The 16918-nt window shown below is 53.6% G+C and overlaps 6 protein-coding genes across 6 annotated transcripts; 1 reads left to right on the top strand and 5 right to left on the bottom strand.

The window, feature by feature from the left end:
- Positions 1-780: 780 nt before the first annotated feature.
- On the bottom strand, positions 781-3519 carry NCS57_00558700 (DNA ligase; the record flags this gene model as incomplete). Its single annotated transcript, XM_053055503.1, has 3 exons — positions 781-2400; positions 2457-2819; positions 2866-3519. The coding sequence occupies 3 exons, from the start codon at positions 3517-3519 to the stop codon at positions 781-783; spliced, it is 2637 nt and encodes an 878-aa protein (XP_052914458.1).
- A 335-nt stretch (positions 3520-3854) lies between these two features.
- On the top strand, positions 3855-4752 carry NCS57_00558600 (Eukaryotic translation initiation factor 3 subunit K; the record flags this gene model as incomplete). Its single annotated transcript, XM_053055502.1, has 2 exons — positions 3855-4018; positions 4218-4752. The coding sequence occupies 2 exons, from the start codon at positions 3855-3857 to the stop codon at positions 4750-4752; spliced, it is 699 nt and encodes a 232-aa protein (XP_052914457.1).
- Positions 4753-5081: 329 nt separating this feature from the next.
- Positions 5082-6345, bottom strand: NCS57_00558500 (PDCD2-C domain-containing protein; the record flags this gene model as incomplete). Its single annotated transcript, XM_053055501.1, has 2 exons — positions 5082-6164; positions 6226-6345. 2 exons carry the CDS (start codon positions 6343-6345, stop codon positions 5082-5084), a joined length of 1203 nt encoding a protein of 400 aa, XP_052914456.1.
- A 245-nt stretch (positions 6346-6590) lies between these two features.
- Positions 6591-8503, bottom strand: NCS57_00558400 (uncharacterized protein; the record flags this gene model as incomplete). The annotated part of the gene is made up of 6 exons (XM_053055500.1): positions 6591-6835; positions 6887-7886; positions 7933-8169; positions 8230-8251; positions 8303-8397; positions 8462-8503. 6 exons carry the CDS (start codon positions 8501-8503, stop codon positions 6591-6593), a joined length of 1641 nt encoding a protein of 546 aa, XP_052914455.1.
- An 891-nt stretch (positions 8504-9394) lies between these two features.
- NCS57_00558300 (MYND-type zinc finger protein samB) lies at positions 9395-13082 on the bottom strand (the record flags this gene model as incomplete). The annotated part of the gene is made up of 3 exons (XM_053055499.1): positions 9395-12756; positions 12809-12859; positions 12911-13082. 3 exons carry the CDS (start codon positions 13080-13082, stop codon positions 9395-9397), a joined length of 3585 nt encoding a protein of 1194 aa, XP_052914454.1.
- A 751-nt stretch (positions 13083-13833) lies between these two features.
- Positions 13834-16290, bottom strand: NCS57_00558200 (uncharacterized protein; the record flags this gene model as incomplete). Its single annotated transcript, XM_053055498.1, has 1 exon — positions 13834-16290. The coding sequence occupies one exon, from the start codon at positions 16288-16290 to the stop codon at positions 13834-13836; it is 2457 nt and encodes an 818-aa protein (XP_052914453.1).
- Positions 16291-16918: the final 628 nt, after the last annotated feature.

Below are 16918 nucleotides of genomic sequence, written 5' to 3'. Positions count from 1 at the left end.
AAGGCGACGTAAGAAAGGAGTTCGATGACCGGGTATGGATGAGGCAGACGCAACTGTCACTGAAGATGGACGCCAAGGCCACGAGGATGTGGACGGGCTGCCACCCACTGAGTCGCAGCCTGGGCCCTGCCGTTCAGTGGACATAGTGGCACTGCCAACTCAGGTTCCCCCTAACTCTAAATTGCCGCCTGATTTCCGTTCCCGTGCAGCGTGGCTTCTATCGCTAACAATTATTTTTAGCCGCACCCGACACGGCTTAGTCACCTTTCGACATCGCCAACTCGAGAATCCAGTATCTACATCATCACAAGAGACCCTTGGTTGGGCTCTCTATGTGCCGATAGAACATTAAACCGCCTTGGTTATCTCTTGGTAACAGTCTCGAGTTCTCTTCAGTTCTGTCCGAGAAGATGCAGATGCCCTGAAGCAACACACCCCCTAAAATGGTGAGCAAGCTCTGTTCACACTCCAGCTTGCACCTCTCACAGCTCAATAGGCCAGTTTACCAAACCTCCGTCGCCTCTTTATCGAGGCTCGAACTGATGATGAGGAGAGAGAAATCTCTCGAAAGGCGGTGAGTTGAGCTGAAAATTATGATGGAAAGGCACTCACATTAACAGTTCTACAACGCTGTCCTCTTCATGGGATCAGTCGCCATCTTTAGTCTGATTGCTCAAAAGCTCAATGCTGGCAAATAGCCTTACACATGACACTCATCAAGGTATATAAAATTGTATGGTTGGGGCAGCCATCATGGTCAATTCAAGACTTCTTTGTCGCTCACTCTTCAACCTCGTCTGCCTCTTCCACTTCCTCAGTCCCGTTATTATTCTCTTTCGTTGACGAAGCCTTTGCTTCCTGTTTCCGAAACAGTCCAGCCAAGAAATCATTTGTGCTCGCCTCCTCCAGGCTCTTGTCCTCTCTCTTCTTCAAGAACCTCGGAAACCGCAGACTCAGCCCTCTCTCTTCACTGACTAAACCAATCGCTGCCGTATAAGTCGGACTGAGCGTGATATCTGCAAACGCCATCTCCCATACCTCCTGAGGCTCAAACCAAACATCTGGTCTTGGGCCCGAGTACTCCACAAAGCTCGGTTGTTGTGATCTTGTGTTCTTTGGCTCCTCGCTCTCCTCTCCATCATCGTAAAACTCTCTGTTGGCCTTGTAAAAGGCATCCGTGAAACCAGACATGCACTTGCATACGGCTTCCAAGGCTCCCGTCTCCTCATTGCGACAAGCCATGAGAATAGGCGACCACCACTTCGATTTGCGGCCCTGTCCATGCCAAGCGGCAACGGGGATGAGGTCCAAAGTATCGAAACTGGAACTGTAGTCCTTTTTGACCTTGAGCCACGAATCAAGTCGCTTGTCTGGTTCATACGTCGCCAACAGTGGCTTTCGGCGAGATTTGGTCTTTGTTTCCCCTCCGTTCTCTCCAGAAGTGTTCTTTGATTTGGCCTTTCCCTTCGCTTTAGCTTTTGATGCCGCCTTCTCGGCTTTTTCGGGTTCCTGCTCCTCAGCATCTCCAACATATGGCAGTGCAGGCAGGTTATCCAAAATCTTGACCATTATTCCCTCACACTTGTTCTCCGTTGCAGATTTGAAGAAATCGAGGACAGTTTCCGAGTCTGCTGACGTAGCATCAAGGCTCTTTACCCATGTAAAGTGGTGAGGGACCTCTTTGAAGAGTGACCGTAGAAGCTCCCGTCGTTCTCGAAATGGACGGTCCAACAAAGGCTGGCCGTTCAAATACATCAGATCAAACGAGAACAGGCAGACATCAATAGTGATGCTCCCAATGGCAACATCCTTCCTCGCCCGGTTGGTGAGAGTCTGAAAATTCTTGAGCTCCCCGGTTGCTCGATCGACAGCCACCACTTCACCTTCCATAATAAAGCTGTCGACGCCCTCGCCACGGATTTTTGGCATCAACTCAACCAAGTCGGGGTACTTGTCTGTCATCAGCTCCAGATGCCGAGAGAAGATTGTGACTTTTCCATGTTCGTCGCAGTGAATCTGAGCTCGCTGTCCATCATATTTGTATTCACAAGCAAAATCTCTTCCCTGTAGTTTTGTGAGCATCTCAGCCAGGTCCCGTGTGATGCTTCCCAGCATAGGTCTGAGTGGGATGTGTAGAGCAATGCCACAACGAATCAACAACTCTTCTGAGATTCCAATCTCGAGGAGAACTGGTACTAGGTCATCGTAGTTGGGACGCCTGGCGAAGCAAGCCTTGACGAGTTCTTCACCTCGGCCCCAGATCTCAGCCAATTCCTCCTTTTTGAGCTTTGACAACTCAGATGCTGATCTGAGGGGGAAATCTGTTTCCGGAGGGCGCGAAAGAAGAAAGGCCCTTGAGAGGGCGATAAGCATTGTTGTTTTGACTGCCCCAATACGCAACTAGACTCTTGTTAACAAACGCGGTAATGCTAGCAGCTCTGGATTCGTGCTCTTACATGCTGACATAGAGTTCGCACAATGAATCGGCTCTCTTCTCCGCCACGGGCATCCTGGAGCAGCCGATCCACCAGTCTTTGCTTTGCTTCTCCACTGCCCTGTCCTTGGCTATTAGCGATCTTGACCAGAGACTGATACACAGCCTTGATTGTTAAAGGCTTTGGCTTCCTTAGAGTGAAACTCTGTTTCCTCTTTGCTTCGAAAGCCACGTCTCCAGCGTCGCCGTATTTGTCATAGATGGCTTTGAGCGACTTGCTATCAAGTCCGCAAACGTTTCGCAACGCTTTCGATATGGCGGATCCGCCCAGGCCCAGCTCTAGAGAGATGTATGGGGGCGATATTGAATTAGTCGCCAGCCAGACCTATGAGAGTGAGCGAGATTCTGAGAGGGGGGTTATTTGGGCTTACCGCTGGTAATAGGCTTGTCGGATCCCCTTCTATCAACACTCTTAGACAGTTGACCAGCGTGTCCACGATCTTTATGCGGCTTGTTGTTCCGCTAATCAAGACGAAGCAGCGAGTAAGCAGAGCGTAAGAGGCGTTGCCGCCCTCTGACGCCCAATGTTCTTTGAGCTGGGGGATATACTTGGATGGCTCAAAAGTGAGAGGGGGCTCGTCTAGGGGTATCGATGTTGAAACTGTATCCTCAGCCATGCCAGCAGACTGCAGACCGAGTGTAGGTTTCTTCGGGTCTCCGGATGCACTGGGCTTGGGCATTGTCGGAAGTGCTTTTGGTGGTTTTAACTCTGAAGCAGCAGGACTTTCGTCTCTGGATCTTGACCCATTCTGTTCGCTTGGTGTTGAACGAGTTCCAGTCTGGTTGGCCTGTCGTTCATTCGCAACTTCTTGATCCCATTCAGCCTGAAGTTTTCTGGCCAGTTCCTCGTCTGTAAGATTCTCTGTGGCATGTCTCGCTGTCTCATCTTTATCCTGAGCCTCTGGGGTTTTATCGGAAGCAGAACCATTCTGTCTTTGCTTGGAAAAGAAGTATTCCAGCCCTCGTGTAGGCACAGCTGACTGAGCACCATTGTTCAGCTTGCGCTTCTTAGTCGGACTCGGCATGATGATTATCAGCGCTCAATATTAAAATTAAATCGTAAATATCTTGACGAACAGAAGAAACAATCCAAGATCGCCAAGGATGCATCCATTCACGTCCATCAGTTCCAGCGCCAGGCACGCGCACCTCTATGACGATGGCACACGCGAAGCCACGTGACGTCCACTCCCGCTCCTCGAATCTCAGGAACCAGCCCCGCGACTCGACGCTAAACCCTTTTGGCACCCACAAACGAGTCCCTCACACAAACCATCGAAATCTTTCCTCTGCCCCACCATCGCGAGAACCTCCCCCCGACATCCCCCTCTTAACGACCCCCCCTCTTCACTCGCCCATCATGAACGGAGAAGACCCGCCTGAGCGACCCAACGAGATCGCCGACATCATCAACGGCCTCGAGCGATACAACCCCGAGGCTGTCGGCGCTCTCGAGACATACCTGCAGGACCAATGCGAGCAAAAGTTCACTGACTGCAATGCCAACCGGACGCTGCTGAAGCTGTGAGTGCCCGACTTTGATATGTGCTTGCCCTGGGTTATATGATGACTGCTTTGTCAACGTTTCCTATTACCTGACTTGTGGCGGGTTGAATCAACTTGGCCACAAATGAAGTCACCTATAGTGTATCTGAAATATCCAACGCCTCATCCCCAGTTGTCACTGTCACCCCTGCCGAATTGAGGCTAACTTCCCTCTCAGCTACCAGCTCAACCCTGACCGCATCAAGGATGAGGTCATCACCAACATCCTGGTTAAGACCATGACCCAGTTCCCCTCGTCGCAGTTCTCCCTCGCCCTCCACCTCATCAACCCCTCATCCGTCGTCACTGGCGATCTCGGCGAGGCCATCACCAAGCTCCGCTCCCTCAACGGCGAGCTCGAGGGTGCTCAGTACGCCCGCTTCTGGGCCGACCTTGACGACGACATGGTTGCCGACCTGATCGCCGACATCCCCGACTTTGAGGACCTCATCCGCCACCGCATCGCCCACCTCGTCTCACAAGCCTTCCGCGAGCTCAAGCTCAGCCACCTCGAGTCGTGGCTGGGTCTCGACAACGAGGAGGCGACCAAGAAGTTCGTCACCGAGGTTGCTGGCTGGTCTGTTGAGGACGACGGTACCGTCAAGGTGCCCTCGAACCCTGACAACGAGGCCAAGAAGGCCGAGATCCGCGAGGACGTGTCCGTGGAGCAGTTCTCCAGGGTGCTCCGGCGGTCATGGGAAGACACCGTTTAGGGTTTCGGTTGCAGCGTGTGAAAGGGTTCCTGCGCACCTCCTCGTCGATGGACCTGACATGACGGACGACTTCATGATGCGGGATGGCAGGAAGGGCAGGCAGGAATGGCTTGGCTAGGCTAGCATGGCAGCATGGAGGGGGTTACAAAATCTAGGCGTTTAATCGGACATGAACATGTTATTGCTAAGCATCCAAGGATCTAGAGCATCCATAGAACTTTGCGATCTGTTGGAATACCCTTGCTCGGGTTCACTTACGAAACGAAAGTGGCTACCGCCGTCTATTGTGCTTTTGATCCCTTGGCTTATTCACCGGCATATCCAAACATTTACTTGCCCTTGGACAACTCCTCCCACTGTACGCCAGCCCACTCTTCTACATATCCAGGCTCTCCCACCGGCGTGCCACGCGGCGAGCAGTCCTTCTCGCACACGCCCACGATGATAGTCCCCCACTCCATACCCTCCAGGCTCAGATCATCCGCCTCCAGCTCAGCGATAGCATTTGGTGTCAGTTGGACCTCAAACACCCTCCTAGCGGTACAGTTGCTGCACCGAGGAATAGCACCCTTTGTCAGAGCCTCGCCAACAGCGTCCTTCTTAGAGTACAGCAGCGGCGTGCCCGCAAACTCATAACGAATAACCTGATCCGGGTTCTGTGCCAGACGGTCCGCAAACTTCTGGAAGGTGGCGTCCATGGAGGACTCGAAGGCCTCGCGATCCAGCACAGAGGGCTCCGCAGCATCAGCGTCCTCGAGTCGAGCGTTGGTCGGGACCTTGCTGGGCGTGGGGTCGAGCGTCTCGTAGTCTGCGTCGGCGAGGTAGAGGGTGGGATAAGGCTTTGCCCGGGCGTCCAGCGCAGGCCAGGGTTCAGCTGCGGGAGGAGGTGTTGCCGGTGCGTCCTTGATGTTGAGGGACTCGGCAAAGGTCTTTGTGAGTGTGGTGGTGGCTGGTTCTGGTGATGCAGGCTTTGCGGGCTGTGAAGAGGAGGAGAAGGGGTTCGCTGGTGCTCCAGAGCTGAAGGGGTTGCTTGAGGAGCTGAAGGGATTCGCGCCGCCGCTGGAGAAGGGGTTTGCGCCAGAGGCACTTCCAAGACCCTTGGCTCCAAACAGCGTCTCTCCCAGGCCGGGACCCTTGTTCTCTGGTTCCTTTGTCTCTTCCTTCTTCTCCTCCTTGGGCTCTTGCTTCGGCGTCTCCTCCTTCCATACCCTCACACCACGCAAGGCGCGAATGCTGCCCTCCTTGCGCCGACAGGTCTCTCGACGGCAGGCAAAGACATATAGACGTCGCTCGTGCTCGGGGAATCGCTCAGGTAGTTCGCCGTTAAGCTGAAGGATCAGGGCCATGAGGTCCTTGCAGACCTTGCATCGTGCATAGGCTGAGCTGGGTGCGCTCTCGGGGTCTAGCCATTCCTAGCTACCAGTTAGTCTGGCAAAGGTACACACATCTATTACACGGCGCCCAAGTACGTACAGGATGGCCACCGAGTTTGCTGATGGTGTCTTCCTCGGCATCCTTGGAGGCATACCCCAGAAGGACGTTCGTCTCCTCAAACTCGCCGCCGTCCGAGGAATCGGAATCGTATGAAGCCATGGTATGGTTGTGATATTGGGTTGTTGCTGGGTTGTGATGGCGGGGTCAAGATTTTTTTTTTTCTTGGAGTTGACGTTGAATGCGGGGCTTAGCGTGTTGTACATACAACCCCTGATAACAGACATACACGACTCTTGCAAGAGAGATATTGGATCACAGCAGTTGAAATATTAAGGACGCAAGTCGTAATCATGTCAATTACGCCCCAGAGCCTTTTGTCTAGCCTCTTTTTAACGTGGTATCTCCTACATGTGATCGCTAGGTCCATCCATGCCAGGCCCCGGTCCGCCGGCTCTACCCATCTGTCGAGCCTTCAACAACTCGTCGCACAGAAGAAGGTTGGATGCGATACTCGAGCTGGAGGCGATGCAGTTTCGGAGGACTCGGTAGGAGTCAAAGACACCGGCCAGTTCGGGGTCCATGGGCTCTCCGGTCTCAAGGTCCAGGCCAACGACGGCGCCGTCAGCGTGCTCATCCTGCATATCCGCAACTATAATACCATTAGCCACTGTTCATGCCTCAATAAAAGACAAGCACTTACGAGCATCCTGAATGTCAAGACCGGCGTTGGCAGCCAGGGTCTTGGGGATAATAAGGAGAGCATCGGCGAAAGCCTCAACTCCCCACTTGGCCTTGCCCTTGACTGACTTGCCAAAGGCATCGCTCTTCAGGTGAGCAGCGCAGGCGACCTGGAAGGCACCAGCTCCGGGAACAACCGACTTGTCAACGATCATGTTGTAAACACTTCGCAGACCATCTCTCACGGCGTCTGTCACCTGGGCGATGGTGTGCTGGTTGGGTCCCTTGATCATGAGGGTCACCGACTTGGGATCCTTGACCTCCTCGACAAAGGTGTACTTCTCCTCTCCAAGAGTCTGCTCGTAGACGAGGCCGGCCCAACCCAGAACATCCTCAGACAGGTCGTCAACGCTGTTCTGAGCAACACCACCGCACACAAGCTGAAGACGCTCCATGTTCCTTCGCTTGGCTCGTCGGAGAGCAAGAATGTTGTTCTTGGCGAGGACGTCGAGAGACAGGGGGTCAATGCCCTTCTGGTTGATAACGACAAAGTTCTTTGAGCCGTCGGTACCGCACAGCTCCTGCTTGAGCTCGACAATCTTCTTCAGCTTGGCATCGACGAATCGGCGCTCGCTCTCGACAAGCTTGTCGCGCTGCTCGGCGCTCGAGTAGAAGAATCCAGAGTTAATCTCGGACTTCTCGTACTCCAGGCTGACGTTGAGGGTCAGGATGTAGCAGTTCTCGAGTCGCTTCGGCATATCGGGGTGTCGGGCACCGTGGTCGAGGGCCAATCCACGGATCAGCCGGGTGTCGGAGGCTGTTCGGTGCTGCATCTTCATAATCTCAACCATGTGCAGATCGGGCTTCGCGGGCTCCTGGTAGATGGCGAGGACGGCGTCGACGATATCGGGAGTGAGCTTGGCGGCCAGGGTGGCGTTGAGCTTAGTGGCGAGCGATGTTCGCGCGACGCTGATGAGGAGTTCTCGGTCAACCTCCTTAGGGAGCTTGAAGGAATCGAGGAACTGCGACGTTGAGCTACAGTCTTGAGAGTGCGATCGTAGGACTCACCTTCAAGGCCTCGATCTTGGCAACCTCGAAACCATCGGTGATAATACGAGGGTGCAGTCCCTCAGAGATGTATCGGTCTGCCTGCTTCAGGAGCTCGCCCACCAACATAACGACAGAGGTGGTTCCGTCACCGCAAATGTCGTCCTGCGCAGTCGCTGCTCGGGCAATCATGACGGCGGTGGGATTTTGTATTTGCATCTCTCGGAGAAGAACGTTGCCATCCTTGGTCAGCTTGATCTGTGGTTATCGGTGAGTAAAGGGGTCGTTTTTGAGGGGCACTTGGATAGGCAACGGTACCTGTCCCGCACCGTCGACAAGCCTGCAAAGGGGTCAGCTAGAGCGCAGAAAAAGTGGCATGAGTGGCGCTCACATCTTGATTGTGCCTCGGGGGCCCAGGTTGGACTTGAGGACATCTTGAAGACCTTCACCGGCACTGATGTTGACCTTGAGAGCTTCGCCCCTCCTCTGCGACAACGGGGTTAGCAGGCGGCGAGGCCACTTGTCTGCGGGGGGTATAACAGGAACGCACTCGGGACTCGGCCTTGGGGTTGAGAAGCTGGGCAGCCGACATAGTTGAGATCGGGGCGCTCGATGCACGCGGATACTATGTCGAGAAGTACGAGGTCGGGGGGAGAGGTTGAGATAGTGGGAGGTTTGCGATTTCGTAATCCCACAAGCTGGAGCGAGCAGCTGTGCTATTGCCTGTGCGTGCTAGGCTGGACATTTTTTCTGCCCCTCCAGAGGGTGAAGGCGGTGTAAGGTGAGGGCACCGAGGGGTACGGGCTCGGTGAGGGACCAATCATAAAGGAGAATTTGACTTGGTCTAGACTCACCGAGGGTGTAAAGAGAACTTACAAGAGCATTGCACCTGGTAACATCCATGGGAGTCTAATGCTCTTCTTCATCTACATGTGCATTTATCGCAAGTTAACTAGCTATTTGGGCATGAAAAACGACTACCACACGGCATAAAGAAGTCTGGACCTCAGTACCCATCATAAGAGCAGGCAGCTTTGGAGACATTGGTGCCACCCTGCTGAATAGCTTCATTTTAGGGGTTCATCATTGGCGCGACTATTTTCGTGTACAAAGGAAGTGAACAAACTGCCCGCTCATATCAGATCAGAGTGAAAGAGAAGAAAATGAGAGGACCAAAATTTAAAGAACGCAGAGCTTATATACGCAGAAAAATCAAGCTTTCAAGGTGCTGAGGCAGAGGTACTGCAGCAGGCATTAATGGTCCTGACAGTGGCGGATGTTAAACTCAAAGGTAAAGGGCGTGAAAATGGAGACATCAAGAGACTCGTGTTCAATACACCAACTGCCTATTCACACTTCACTTCAATTGCTCTTATCATCTCGACATAACATCGCTCCCATACTCCATGCTTTTCACATCACATCTCACATCTCATCATGAACACCCCTCCCCCTCAACACCATTTCACAGCCACCGCAACTCCTAAGACTCATCACACTCCCCGCGGTGCTTCCTCCAGTCCTTCTTCTGGCACTCTCCTGAACAATACTTGGCCCTCTGGCAGCGCATACACTTCTTCAGCGTCACGCTATCACTCTCGGGTTTTCCGCAGTTTCTGCATCGCTCCTTTGGCGAGGTTACTTGCTCCATGCTAGGCATTTCGGAAGCGTCGATGACCTCTTCGACGAAGGGGATCGCATACGTCGGGCTGATTGCAACACGGACAGCATTGGGAGCCGCGCTGTCCCACTCAGGGAGAGACATAAAGTCCTTAGGGAGGCGACCGTTACCGCACGAGCAGATGACCTGCTCGCCATCCTTCAGGCTCAACGGGATGGTGGCCCCCTTTCTCTTGTACTCGCACTTACGGCCGTGGGGCCAAGTTCGGCATCGCTCCACGAACGACGGGAGAACTTTCTTCCAAAGGGCCAATTCGGCATCGTTCACAGTGATTGAGGCACACTCGAGCGTTCGAAGAATCAAGAGGAAGGCTTCCATCCTACCGGACTCAACCAGGTCCATGGTGAAGGGGATGATAGCAGCATCGAGAACGACCGAAGCAGCGTCTCCATCGAGTCTAATGGCAGACACAAAGACCAGCATGTGAATGCCTCCTCGATCGGGGTGGGTGATGGCAAACAAGCCTGTCTGACCTCCCTGAAGACCCGAGGCGAGCATGAACATGGTGAAGATTGACTCCTTCAGGTTGACAACTGGGTTGTCCGAGATTCCGCTGTCGTCTCTAACCTCGCGCAAATGTTTCTCTCGCGTCGAGAATTGCAGAGAGGTGAGCGTGGTCATCCAACGCGTCTTCTCCTTGTTCCGCAGATCAATGATTGGGAGATTGTCGAGGTTGAAATGCGGTGTGTTAAGCGTAGCCGGGACACCAGAGGGAGAGATTTCCACGGGGTAGACAAGATTAAAGAGCTCTTCAGATACCGCAGGCTCAGCCAACGGTGCAATCACTTCGATGTAGCCCGTGGTTCGAGCTACGCGTGACCTGATACCCGTCTTGGTCACGGGCACTGGGAACTTCACAGGGCACACCAGCTTGTTCTTCCCAAAGACGATGTCGATGACGAAAGGGTTCTCCTGGCGCAGCTCAATAGGAGCCTTTTCCTTCAGGAGCGTCTTACCCTTAGTCGATGTGATGTCCAAGTGGCCAGTAATAGTAGTGATCTTAGACTCGGAAGGTGCAACATCAACCATGAGCTTCGTCGTCTTGTCATTCTGGCCCGGGTTCGTTTCCTTGTCAAGAGGCTTGAGAGCGCCGCAAATCAATGGGTAACCGGTTTGTCCAGGCAAGTACTTCGTCACAAAGACTTGAGATCTGTCATCCAGCTGCGTCTCAAAGACAGTCATGTTCATGCCCAGAATTGGTCCAAAGATCACGGAGTTCTGACCGGTCGGTGGGACACAGACGCCAGCCAAGGCCGTGTTGGGCTCATTTTGCAGCGTCGACGTGGGTACGTAGAAGGATGCGATCAAAGGGGAGTCACCTGCCCAACCATCCTTGTCTGGTTCAACAGTGATCTGGAAGTCATCCTCGTTGGGCAACTTAGACGTCTTGAGGTTTCCAAACACAATCTGGATGTCTCCAAAGATGTTCTGCCATGCCTCTGTCGCATCGTGACTCGACCTAACCGATCCGACAAGTGGCGGCGACGCGAGTCTGAGCTGTTCGTTGTCGTGCTTATACAGCCGAGCAATTTGGCTTCTCGGAACCACCACGGTGACGGCAACCGCTGGGGGAAGAGACTTCCAGAGATTGAATGTTCCATTCTCCGGTAGCTTCCTGTTTTCCTGTAGCATCCAGGGCTCGGTGTTGACTCCGTGAAGATGAAGCTGAAGGCATAGGTCCTGCATGCCGTTGCTGGCCAGGAAGAATCTGTGATCCTGAGCAATCGTGTCGACCAAAGTTGAACACATGGTCGGCCAATCCGTAGCAACTCGGTTCATTACAACCTTGATGAAGGCAGCAAAGCTTGTACGTATGAAGTGCGTGTAGGTACTGATCCGACTCTGGACATTCTCCAGAGCCTTGGAGACGTTCTCGGCCTCAAACATGTAGTCGTAAAGGGGTGAGAGGAGCTTGACAAGCTGCTTCCCTTCGATGTGCAGCTTACCATGACGCACCTGGCCAGAGAACTGGGTATCGCGCTTCCAGGCAAGTCGACTTCGGACCTGGGTATCCCTCTGAGCCCCCTTGTTCATGAGACCCAGGAATATCTCGTCGACGTGCGATTCGGCCTTGGCGTTGGTCCAGTACTGAACCGGGCTGAAGCCAAGCAAAAGCGAGATGGTGGGTGCGTGTCCGCAGATGAGCTGCTCAAAGGCATTTTGAAGAGTGCCTTGTCGCTTGATCAACAACTCGGTGAACAGGGACGCCCACGGCTCATCCTTGAGCAGAGGGCCCGCTGCGATGAGAAGATTCAGGGCACCGATGTGATCACTCAGGTTCGAGGTGTCGATCATATCGAAGGTCTTGGGTCCAGAGCCTGCTTTGCCATATTCCTTGACATCCAAAATCAAGGGACGGGCGTCCCAGATTCGTCGGTAGAGGTTGGCCGACTTTCCAGTTGCAGCTGCAGTCTGCAAGCTGTGGCAGAGAGTCAGGGCATCCGAAATAGCAAAGCGAATAACCACGTTCTTCTTAAAGTCAGACTTGAACGCGGCGATCCACTCGTTGAACTGAGTTCGGGCGGCAGCCGTAGCAGGGAACCCCTCGACGGGGTTCTGAGGCTTTAGCGGCGATGACTCGGCAAGAGGAGCATAGCCCGTAGCTAGGTGGAAGCCCAGAATCGGATCAGTCCCGTAATGCAAGAGCTGGTCCTCTGAAAGGAGCGAGGCAAGCAGCGGGTTCGGGGTATTCTCATCAGCTCCTTTGGGCGTCACAGTGCCGTCCTTCCAATACTGCTGAGACATCTCCCACAGCTTGGGTCCAGCCTGCAGAGAGAGGGGAGCAGCAGAACGCATGGCGGTGATGTTTATGCCCTCCTCACCGAGCATCCCATCACGGCAGTCCCGAGAGGGCTGGACGTTCTCCTCAAACGCCTTCCAGTAGGTGCCGGCCTGGCACTTCTCTGCAGCATCTTTGATGACGATCCATACGCGACGGGCATCCCTGAGGGTGTCGGCATCGCAAAACTTGATGGTTCTGCCGTAGATGTTCTTGTTCCAGTCCTCGAGATTCTTGGACATGGAGACCAACTTGGTGGCTTGCTGGAGCACAGCAGCAGCCGTCTCACTATCCACGAAGAGATGATAATAAACATCCCATAGCTTGTCACTGCTCAATTTACAATCTCCGTCAAGGAGAAAGGAAAGAAGGAAGACATTGCGAGCTGTGTGTTGTCAGCGGCTGCCATGTGTCATGATACAGGGTAGCCAACTCACAGACGATCTTGTCATCATAATCACAGCACGTAAAGTCGAGCTTTCTCGATGCTAGCTTTTATCAGTACGACCAGAATATCATGGATCTCGAATAATACTCACGAAGCCCTTTCTCCGTGTATGCGGTATACAAGATGTTGCGCAGGTCACCGCAGCCTAAGGACAAAATGGTGGCATTCTGGCCTTGGGGCACACATCTCGTCAGGCTGGTTGCTGGGGTGTTGCCAGCGGCGTAAAAGAAGCCGATTTTGTTGGCGACGGTAGGAGTCAGCATGATGTGCGTTTCTTAGAGCCCTGCCATGCCAATCGGAAAAGGAAGCTGAAGATGGGGTGTGAAAGATGATTCTATGCGTGGTAGTTGTTGTTGTGGAGAGGCTTTCAAAGCTGCCTCGCGGTGGAGAAGTATAGGTTACTAGGTAGTCAGCTTGATGAGCGGCAACACGCATTGCATGTAGGAGCAAACAGGCAAACAAATGTACAATTCTGATGGAAGGATAGGTAGGAGTTTGCATGTTCATAGTTAATAATGGCTCAGAATCATCGCAAAGTATTCACATTCACATATGCAGTTGTCAAAGATGAGTATCAGAATGACGCGTCTCTTGAACTATAACCAAGTCTTCACTTGTTCAAATCAAATCATTGTCGTCAATAATGTTTCCATTCAAATGCCATTTACCCAAGAGCATTCACCAATCAACTCCATTCTCGGCCGTGTCGAGACCATGTTTTCCCTTTGAAACCCAATGATTCCCATGACACCCAATTAAACTCCATCCGTCCTCCCATTTCTATACCTTATTCCTTCCCCTTCTCCTTCTCCTCCGTTCAGATTACTCCTCCTAGTGTACAAGAGGCACGTAGACCATATCCAAAAACTCCGTTTTTATGTTCTCCCATGATGAACCCCAGATATGATGACCAGACCAGTACATGAGCGTCGTCAACACATGGTGTAGATGAAAAGTGAAAAGTACAGGGCTAATTAGCTTGAGAAGAAGAAAAGACGCACGTGACAAGACGGGTTATGAAGTGCCAAAGAAGTCATCGCCATTGTTCATAAACAGGTCGTTGTTGTCAAGGTCTTCCTCAAGCTTGCTCATCATCAGCATCTCCGGGTCGCGGTACAGCGACACGCAGTCGTTGTCGTCGTTGGAGAACTGAAGGAGCGCATCGTGGTCTTGCTCGCTCATGACTAGGGGAAGGGTGTCGGCCATGGCAGCCGATGTCATCAGGGTGCTGGTTCCGGAGAGTGTGGACAGGTCATCCGTGTTGAGAGTGTTGTCGACATCAAAGAAGCCCTGCGACTGCAGTGGCGGTGATGAGGACTGCGACAGTGCAGGGGGTGTGTTGGATCGGCTTGCGTTGCTCTTGGCAGGAGATCCCCCGTTGGCTGGGGTGCTCTCCATGACTTCCCCAGGGGAGACGTAGTTGTTTGGGGGGGTGTTTTCCATCAGGGCCTCAGGGGAGACGTAAGAGTGTGCGCTGACGGCCGAGGGAGAAGAGGCATAGTCGTTCACGTTCATTGTCGCGGTGGGGAGGGAGGACATGGGGGCTGAGGACATGGAAGCAGACGACATGTGAGCAAGGGTCTGGGTTTGCGAGCCCATTCCAATGTCCATCATGGCGTCGTCAAGCATGTCCAGGTCGTTCTCGGGCGAGTTGACAACAGAGCTGTCAGAGTACGCCGAGAACGATGATGTTGAGCTGATGGACATGTTCTTCTTGCGAGTTCGGGTCGACTTCTCGATACGGGCCTCCATATCGGGGCGGCGGTTCTTGGGGGGCCTGCCTCGCTTGGCGCTCTTTCGCACGATGCCATCAAAGGCACCAATGCACATGCCTCGTTGGCGATGTCGAGTCAGGGCGTCGTGGCGGGCAAATGTGTTGCCGCACTCGCAAGGGTAGGGCTTGATGCCCGTGTGAATCTTGGCGTGCCGCTTGAGATCGTGCTGGCGAACGAAGCACTTCTTGCAGGTCGGGCACTGGTATTGGCGATCGTTGAGATGAGTCTGAACGTGCGACTTGATGTTCTCCTTGCGACCAAAGTCCTTGCCGCATCCCTCAAACAGACAGTACCATCGGCCATTCTTGGCGTCAGGGCCGCTGATGTGCTGGCTGATTTCTTCTTGGCTGACTCCTGTCTCCGTCTTGGTATCCTCAATGTTGATACTGGCGATGCTGGCGGCGCTTGCTTGGCTTGCCACGGAGTCTGTTCGGCGATGATGAGGGGATTGACGGCGGGATGGCGTCTGCATGGGGATGGCGGAGAGAGTGTGAGCGTTGAGAGGGTAGGGTCGCAAGTCAGGCTTGTTGTCAAGAGACGTGTTGTCAAATGGCATAAAGTGTGTCGTCTGGGGAGTGTTGGGGGTGGTTCGCTGGGGGAACTGCTGGTCCACGGGGAGGCCGTTGGGCGCATCCCTATCGAACGAAGCCTCAATCTTCAAGAACTCGTCATTGAAGTTGCTCATGCTCATCAAGTCGCGCGAGTTGAGAGGAATCGAGAAGGAATCAGCCCCGGAAATGGGGTTCGGCTGTGCCGAACGAGACGGAGTCTGCTCAGACTGCTGTCTTATGTCCTGGAAGATGTTCTGGACTCTGGGGTTTCCTCCTCGATTCCTCACGGGCTTGACCGTCTCCTCCATCGACTCATCATAGCCGTTGGCGAAGCGGTTGGGGCGGGGCTCGTCCTTGACGGTCGGGTCCTGGGGGGTTTCGATCGGTGTCGGGGGGAGGTAGCCTTCCTCCATGTCAGCCTCGTTGCGCAGTGGCATTGCCCAGCCGAGAGACTGACTCTGTAGGTTCTGGTTCGGGGGAGTCATAGGCCGCGGGAGGCCGTCTACGTTCAGGTCGAACCTGTCGGCGCGGTCCATGAGGTCATTGCTCATGCGCCTCGAGTTCCTCCGCGTGCTCGAGGTGTCTCCCTCCGAAACCCAGCCCGGGGCCGAGGGGCTTTCGGCAAAGTTGGCAAAGGTGGGAGTGGAAAAGGCACTGCTATTGTCAAAGACATCAAAACCCTTACCTGCTGACATGTTGTCGGCGTAGGCCGCTTGGCCCCTGCCCAGTAGCGCATCGAGTTCTGGGTTGTAGGACTGGAAGGACATGGAGCTGGGGTCAAACGGTTCAAACGACTGGGCCTGCTGCGAGGTGAGGTAACTTTCACTTGCATTTGCTGCTGCTGTCAGGTTTGTGTAGGGGTTCTGATGGGAGCCAGCGCGGGCTCGGAACTGTTCTTGAGTATAGTTCACTAGTCCTGCATTGTTAGTATTTGTACTCACGTAGGCTTGCCGTGTTGCCGGCGATGCCATGTTGTGATGTCCTCGGATGTCGAGGCTGAGGCCCCGTCGGTGGCCTTGGGCTGCTTGTCGAACGTTTCGCGGGAGTCTGTTTGGGACGTTGGCGCCTTCGAAGCCGCTGGGCGTTGAGTTCTGACGACGGTGCTGCCTTATCTGGGCGTGACACGCCGAGTGATCGGACCGCATATTGTCGAAAGGAATGGATTCGGATCAAAGATCTCGTTGGTCGGAACGTGTCCGTTGGGAACCTGGAGGTTCGAAGCTGGGCATTGTTAGATGACCCCTCTTCAGTTCCCTGTGCAACTTACTTTACTTCACGCAAGCAAGCAATGAATGCCGAGCTTGGGAAAGCGTTTGGTCGTGCTCGGTCGAGTGAATAGCCTCGGTCGGCTTGTATATCGATGAAATGCGTTGCAACACCGTTTTCAGGTGATGGATTGTTTGTAGATGGATCTCTCTTTGCTCTTGCTCGAGATATGATGGGATATGAGGAGCTTTGCTTCCCTCGATGTGGTAGCTGTGATGCTAGAGATGGAGATGGAGAGCAAGAGTGGGTTCGTAGGCCAGAGTAGTAGGCCAGGAAGCTCTGGGAGGGATAAGAGACCATGTTGAATGTTTTGACGGTTTCCACGGTAACAAGTCCATCGGACGACCTACTGTCAGCAGGGATCCATTGGTAGCCCAACATGGAAGCTGTGAGACAGGAGTGACCAATCAGAAGCCCTGTCCAACTTGTGCTGTAGTGGATTTGTGCAGCTGAGGACCCCTGTAATGGGGATCAGGACTGGAGCTCTTCCCTGTATAAACTTGAGCA

The sequence above is a fragment of the Fusarium keratoplasticum genome, chromosome 4 (genome assembly GCF_025433545.1).
Source record: "Fusarium keratoplasticum isolate Fu6.1 chromosome 4, whole genome shotgun sequence".
Lineage (NCBI taxonomy): Eukaryota > Fungi > Ascomycota > Sordariomycetes > Hypocreales > Nectriaceae > Fusarium > Fusarium keratoplasticum.
This window is presented reverse-complemented; position numbering and strand designations above follow the sequence as displayed.